This window comes from Mus pahari, chromosome 18 (assembly GCF_900095145.1).
Source record: "Mus pahari chromosome 18, PAHARI_EIJ_v1.1, whole genome shotgun sequence".
Lineage (NCBI taxonomy): Eukaryota > Metazoa > Chordata > Mammalia > Rodentia > Muridae > Mus > Mus pahari.
This window is the reverse complement of record NC_034607.1, coordinates 33,132,420-33,140,184: the sequence shown is the minus strand read 5'-3', so window position 1 is coordinate 33,140,184 and position 7,765 is coordinate 33,132,420. Positions and strand designations below refer to the sequence as shown.

Genomic DNA, 7,765 nt, shown 5'->3' with positions numbered 1-7,765 from the left:
GGATTTCTGAGTTTGAGGCCAGCCTGGTCTACAGAGTGAGTTCCAGGACAGCCAGGGCTACACAGAGAAACCCTGTCTTGGAAAAAAAGGAAAAAAAAAAGTTATTGTGATGAAATAAGCCTGAAGCCTTTGAAATGTGTCTCCTGCCTTGAGACAGCATAGGATTGACAGGTTGGTCGGCAGGCCACATCATTTTATCCATTGGCCCAGTCATCACTGCAAAATAATGCCACTTACGTGACTGTATTAGACAGCAGAAAGAATCTTTGAACCAGGGCTAGAAAGATGGCTCAGAAGTTACCCGAGCACACACTGCTCTGTTGTTGTTGTTGTTGTTGTTGTTGTTGTTGTTGTTGTTGTTGTTGTGAGAAAGGATTTCATATGCCCTGGAACTCTCTCTGTAGACCAGGCTGGCCTCAAACTGAGAGATCCAGCTGCCTCTGCCCTCCGAGTTCTGGAATTGAAGGCATTTGTCACTGTACCCTGCTGTCACTGCTCTTCCAGAGGACCCACAGTCTGGTTCCTTTCTCCAAGGATGAGGCACACAGACCTGTAACTCTACCCCCATGGGGTCTGAAGCCTCAGACACCACATTCAGGTTCACAGGCAGACCATGTACACTTACATGCACATAATTAGAAATAAATCTTTTTAAATATTGCATTACCAAACTGGAAAAATGGAATTTCAGGAATTTTTCACCTTGTACCAGAAGCAAAGAACAGAAATGAGAATAAGACCCCATGACAGCAAACCCCAAATTTCTAGCAATGAGCCCTTTATCATTACAATGAAAACTCCTCTTCCTGGGGGTGAAGGTGGAGAGAGAGTGCAGGAATGGATTTATTGTGTCTTCCCAGCATCGCACCTTATCAGCAGCTGATTATCTTATTACCATCCTGTGATTCTCTCATGGGTCCTTTGTACAAGACAGAGAGGCAGCTCTGCAGCTCAGATCACTTGTTGCCTTTGCAAAGGAACCAGGTTGGGTTCCTGGAACCCACATGGCTGTCAACCATCCCTGACTCCAGTTTCAAGGGACCTGATGCCTTCTTTTGACCTCCACAGGTACCAGGCACATACAGGGTACATGTACACACATGCAGTAAAACACTCATACAGATAAAATAAACAAATCCTTAACATTTTAAATAAAGTGGCCCCGTACTGATGTGTGAAGTAGTGGTTAACTGATAACCCATGGAATGGAATCAACATTTCTCTCGCCCTGCTGCTCGGTCATGTGTGGCTGACACGGTCTAGTGTATAGTAGCTTTGAGGAGTAGAAAATAACTGAGTATTTGGGAAGTGCAGAATAGTCACTCTAAGGGCTGTTTTTCATGCCACAGGCATTCAGAGTCAGGCACCAAAAACAGGTCAGAGGGTGGGGAGTAGGAACTGAGGGGGTCTGTTAGCGCTGCGTCTCCCTGTTGTTTTGAAGGCAGGCATGACCCCAAGTTTTGATGTCCTGACTTCCCTGTCGTGGCTTTCAGATGGAGCATGGTAGGCTGCAAAGATTGTTTATCTCAGTGGGTAATCTGTCTCCATTCATGCAATTCAGCTGTTAATGCATACACAGATCGTGTGTCTCCTAAAGGTGTAGATCAACCTGACCTTTTCCTTGTCCGCCTGTAAGGCTCAGAGGAGAACATCCCCGAATCCCGTGCCCAGACCAAGGTGCAGAAGTGCACAACAAGTGTTTACACTAGAAGATGGAGTTGGCTACCTGGGTGGTTTGAGAACTGATTTTTACTGCTGTTTCCTAGGGACACAGCAGGGCAGGAGCGATTTAACAGCATTACCTCAGCCTATTACAGAAGTGCCAAGGGGATCATACTCGTGTATGACATCACCAAGAAAGAGACATTCGATGACTTGCCAAAGTGGATGAAGATGATCGATAAGGTAAGCGTCACATTCCCTGTTGCGGCCTTCAGCCTGTGCGCATCTCACTGTTAAATGGGAATAGAACACACAGTGTCCATAGTGGACCGAGTGCCATCTAAGCCATATTGCAGCCTTGCTACAGATGGGGCAACATGCAACAAGAGCAGGCTTCCATTCCGGTTCCAAGGACTGCCAGATTTCAAAGCCCATCCTCACTCCTTCTGCTCTGTCTGCCGCTTCCTCAGAGTTACACTAAAACAGGAAAGGTTGCAGTGGACACCCATGGATGGTCCAGGGGTCTAGTCGTCCTCAGCACAGTGAACGTCTTTCAGGTCCTCATTTTGAACAACAGATTTCCTTCAGCTGAATATTGAGTTCTTACTCAATTTTGAGTAAAGAACATCTAGTATCTTCATGGTAATGTGAACTGTGTTTTGCTCTAGGAAATGTGTGTAGCAAATGTACCTTTAGAAGACAGCAGCTGGAACTGAGATGTGACTGTGTGTATACAGATGACCACAGTTTCAGAGGTTTTGTCTCCAATTCCTTTATGTTACAGGGTGTGTAGATGGACTTCAGACCTGACTATGTTTGTATGTCTTACAGCTGCTGGAAAAGGTTCTCATCTGGTTTTGCAAGTTTTCAGTGTGTGTCTTTACAGTATATTAGGGCATAAGAAATGGGAGCGCCAGGCGTGACGCCAAGCGCCTTTAATTTCAGCACTCTGGAAGCAGAGGTGGGCAGATCGCCAAGAAATGGGGACAAGCCTGGTCTACCTGACAAGTTCCAAGCCAGCCAGGGCTACACAGAGAATCTCAGTAACCAACAAGACTGGAGCAGAGACAGGCCTCTCTCTCTGCCTGCTCTTCCGAGAGGGTGGGTGTGAATGGAGAAGACCCTAGTCCCAACGCGCCTCCCGCGGATAGCTTATGGGATAAAGAAGCAGATGGTCGAGGGTGTGGGGAAATGATTGGAGGGACTCAGCGGTCTGCTCTGCGACTCCTCAAATGCAGCGGCAACGGTTAACTCTTGAGGCACTCATCCGCTGGGGACGATGACATCAAAAGCCCATCCATCAGGCTCATACATAGGCCCAAGTCAAGAGTCGGGGTTTTAAAAAAGAAAAAAAGCTTAATTTTGTTTTCCTAATTGTAGAGTTAACCCTAACTTCATTATAGCCCAGAAACATCACCAGTTTTTCTACAGGAGGGCCTTCCCATGTCACTTGGTGTTCCAGAGCAGAAGGGAGGGGCCTTGCTCTACCCAATTGTTGATTTTTTTGATTTTTACAGTTCTTGACATAGTTGTGCCTGTCATTTTTAATCATTTCCTTAACAGTCTTAAGAGTGGCTGGTGCCAAGACCAAGGCCATGATCATTCTTGATGTCCCTCGGAAGGTACTTTCTAAATCACGGTGAGCCCTGTCCACCCCCCAGGAGACAATGGGAGAGAAAGGAACAATAAGTAACAGGTGACAAGCCCTGAGTTTGCGTTTGTCTGTCAGTGTGTAACGTCTTTTAAAAATCCCACAGTATGCTTCAGAAGACGCCGAACTCCTCCTGGTTGGAAATAAGCTGGACTGTGAGACAGACAGGGAGATCTCCAGGCAGCAAGGAGAAAAGGTGCGTGAGTGTGGGCTCTCCCAAGCAGCACCCGAGCTCTGCAGCGTGTCCCCACGCTGTCCCTCGCGTGCTGCCAGAGGTCCTCGGGTGCCACGCAGTAGCGCCCAGACACACCCTTCCAAGGTTCATTCTGTTTTCGTCTTTGGGTTTGTTTTGAAGCAGAGGGCAAAGCACACTAATATATACTGTGTCATTATGTAAGTTGGCATTTTATACAGAACAAGTGTTTGGAGTTGTGAGATTTCATTCATGATACCTTTCTCTCCTGCCTTAGCCTTTGCTAAGGATACAATCACGACAACACAGTGATATGTTTTAAGTGTCAGATACATTGGACGTTTAGACTCTTACACACATAATGGGATTTAAAGGTCTCAAGCGATCTGTCATATACATGGCAGTGTACTTAAGGGATTTGCTGTCCCTGTGTACATGATATTTGAGCATAAATGGGGCTTTTCAGATCCTGAGCCCCCCCCTACCCCCCTTGGTGGTAAGCCATGGGGTCTGTGGTCCTGTCAGAGGCCCAGCCTGACATACCCACACCGGCGTGGGCGGCACCTTACGGTTAAAGCACGCACATGTCTTCTCAGTTTGCACAGCAGATAACCGGGATGCGCTTCTGCGAAGCCAGTGCCAAGGACAATTTCAATGTGGACGAGATCTTTCTGAAACTTGTTGATGATATTCTGAAAAAGGTAAATAAATGAATGAATGAATGAATGAATGAATAGGTAGGTGGATGCGCCTGCTCAGCTAGCTGCTGTGCCGGCTGTTGTTCATGCAGGCCTGTGGAGTCCTTAGGGTTGATAGGCATTCTGTTGGCTTTGCCTTGTGATAGAATGTTCTACGGTGACTTAGACAAGGTGTAGTGACTGTAAGAAGATGAGTGTGGCTAAGTGGTAGAGCTTTTGCCTAGCTTCCTGGAGGCCCTGGATTCTGGGCAGTACTGTGTACATAGATAGACTGGGGCTGAGACTATAGTGCCGTGAATAGTCACAAGGCCCTGGGTTCAGGCTCCAGCACTGTAGGTGGATATTTGACACTTCCCTTTCTTTGTTTCTTCCTTCCCACAAGAGTTAAGTTTAACACGGAGGCCTACAGCAGCTCGCAGCCTTGCTGGCTTAGAGAAAGGCCGCCCGCTTGCTTCCCTCACGCCCTCTCGGCAGAGGATGCTGGACAGCCTGACTGAACAGCAGCCGTCTCTTTGGACGGCTTCCAGCCACTCATTAATGTTCACCAGGAAGGTGATTCTAGGCATCCTGAAGCCATCTGAAACCGATGGCTTATAGTGTAAAACAGCCGCCGTGCGTGGCACTTAATGACAGCTGCGGATGTTCGTTACGGACACAGTTGGTTTTTTCCAGGTATTTTTTCCTCAGCGTTTCATTAAATCGGGCAGTGTAGAACCTTCATTACAGAGTGCTGTTAAGCACTAACTGAACATGTCACTAAGGCCCCCAGGAGGACCAGCCCATAGAGCCTCACATGTGTGACATGATTCAGAAGTTTCTAATCAACCTGGTTTTTGTGTACCTGGTGGAGGTTGCTTCTTCCTTTAGACAGTGGACCAGTTTTCCACTGAGTAGCGTGTTAAGTTTTCATTATAGTAGACTGTGCAAGAGAATGGCGGGTTTTATCGCCTTGCTAGGAACCAAGCCTCGGGGCTTTTCACACACACTGGGCAAACACTTCTCACCTGGCTGCTTCCCAGCCTCTCCCAAAGAGCCTTATAAATAGTACTTCCAAGCCTGAAGAGATGGCTCGGTGGTTAATAACACTGGCTGCTCTTCCAGAGGACCCAGGTTCGATTCCCAGCACCCACCCAGCATTTCACAACCATCTGTAACTCCAGCTCCCAGAGATCCAACACCCCATTCTGGCTTCCTTGGGTAATGGGCATGTGGCAGGCAGGCAACACATCCGTGCACATGAAATGAAAGTTTTACAGCTTAAAACATCCCTGCCGTCTGCTCCCTTCTCGTCCTACAGATGCCTCTTGATGTTTTGAGAAACGAGTTATCCAATAGCATCCTTTCTCTACAACCAGAGCCCGAGATCCCACCAGAGCTGCCTCCTCCCAGACCACATGTCCGATGCTGTTGATTTGATACTTTGGAGATGGTGCAAGCCATTCCTAGAAGGGGGAAACGTTCTGCTCTGCACTACAATCACGCGACAATTTCCTTTCACACTTTGTAACCCAAGTCAGCTATACACTAACTTGTAAATATGCAAATATGCAATCCTGGGTAAGGTCGGGTTATGTAAGTTACACACTTCCCTTCAAATTATATTTCCTCATTACCCCAGTGTCTAGTGTGCGCACACTGGGAGATGTAGTACTTCTAATACGAAGACTGGGAGAGAAGAAAGATGTAATATTTCTTGAGTACTATAGATGTCCTTGTGAACTATACTACAAGGCAGATGCTCCGATGAGAAGAGACCTGGTGCTTCGCTTGCTATTTCAACGAAAATCTACAAAACTGACATTTTTTGAAAAGGAAGACATGACAGCCACCTTTTCTTTATTTATGGGCTTTTCCCACACAGCACCTCGAGGTTTGGAGTGTCTCTGCCCCAAAGCAGAGCTCTCTTCACGGCCACAGCGAGAGTACACGCGGGCCATGTAGTGAGAGGGTTCCTGGATAGGGGACTGGACTTGGTCCCGTGGCTGCAGAACCCTGGGTGTTTCCCATTGGCTGTGACCTGCTTTTAAGAATGAAAAGGTTCAATAGAGAAAGAACCAAAGGGCTGGGATTGTAGCTCAGTGTTTGAGCATCTGTCCAGAGTACATGAGGCTCTGGGTTCAGTCCCCGTCCTCACAAGGAAAGAAAGAAGAAAAGAAAAAGAAGCATTTTTGAAACTATAGAAAAGATTTTAAAATCACACTGCTGTCCTACACAAATCCTGTTTAAAGGGATTTTAAGAGTTACATTTTAGTATATCAAAGAATACACATGCATTTGCCTAAACATCCTGTATCTTTGTAATGGTAAACTTCTCCCCTTGATGGTGAAGCTTATTCGTATTAAGCCTAGACTGTGTTCTTTAAGTTTTCTTGGTTTTTTTTTTTTCTTTTTTTAACCCTCTTGAGGGTTTTTTTTTCCTGGTCTGATAAGGAATTTGTGAACTCTATCTTTGGTATATCTTTTATTAAACTGCACTGTTTTGTTTAGTCAAGGTAAATAAGTATGTATTTGAGTAACTTGACGTGTCCTGAGTGTTGTACTATGAGAAGCACCCTGGTCTTTCTACACTAATGAAGTGCAAATAAAATTTTGTATTTATGAACGACAGTCGAATTTGCCGTGTGTTTGTGCAGTTATAAATTTCACACGCCAGTCTTTTTCACGAGCTCCGCATCTTAATCTTTTGAGAGTGTTTTTGGTAAGAAAAGCATGCTGTGTTCTGTGGAAAACACTCAGGCAGCTTTAGAAGGTTCCACATGGATCTCTCATACGATCCAGCAACTCGGTTTCTAAGTCTGCGTGCACTCGGAAAGCAGATTGGGTATCAGACAAACTCTTCCAGCAGTGCCCTTGGGCGTCAGTCTTCCCTGTAGTTGAGAGTTAAGAAAACCAGATGGCTGTCAACAGAACAGTGGGGAAGCACACTGATCCAGAAACGGTGGGTACTGTTAAGGAGGCAGCGGCAGAAAGACAAGATCACAGCCAGGGTGGTCTACCTAGCGCATCCCACAGCAACCATGGCGGCACAGCAAGACCTTGTCTCGTAACCCCCCCCAAAATTATGGTTTTTAAGCCAAAGTCAGTCCACATTATGCTGTTGGTGCAATGGTAGGGTGTAAAAAACGCTAACATCGTCGCCCTAAGTAAAATAAGCCAATTGCAGAATGACTACTATAAAATTCCGCTCTGTGAGGTAGAGTCCTGAAATTCATAGATGGGCCCTTGATTATTGGCTCTGTGAAAAGGGCGGGGCTGAGAGCCAAGGTGTAACAGGTGGGGAGGATGCTGGGGAAGAGGGCGGGGCTGAGAGCCAAGGTGTAATGGGTGGAGAGGATGCTGGGGAAGGGGGAGGGGCTGAGAGCCAGGGTGTAATGGGTAGAGTGTTGATGGAGAAGATAAAAGGCTGTGGAAATGGATGTTGGGGATCGTGTCATGCCAAGAATGTGCTTTAGGATACTGAGCTCCTGCACCAAATATGGTCTGGATGCACTGGTATATAGAGTTCTGAAAGGACTTTTGCAAGCGTACCATAGTCTACAGTTAGTCACCTCCACGCCCATT

At 46.6% G+C, this 7,765-nt stretch overlaps 1 protein-coding gene across 1 annotated transcript in view; it reads left to right on the top strand.

The window, feature by feature from the left end:
* Positions 1-6,809, top strand: part of Rab12 (RAB12, member RAS oncogene family) — a 24,387-nt gene extending 17,578 nt beyond the window's left edge. Inside the window, exons 3-6 of the mRNA XM_021217943.2 lie at positions 1,767-1,905; positions 3,420-3,509; positions 4,103-4,207; positions 5,502-6,809. Coding sequence (XP_021073602.1) covers positions 1,767-1,905; positions 3,420-3,509; positions 4,103-4,207; positions 5,502-5,615 — 448 coding nt within the window. The 3' untranslated portion in view covers positions 5,616-6,809. The remainder of the gene's footprint in view (positions 1-1,766; positions 1,906-3,419; positions 3,510-4,102; positions 4,208-5,501) is intronic.
* Positions 6,810-7,765: the final 956 nt, after the last annotated feature.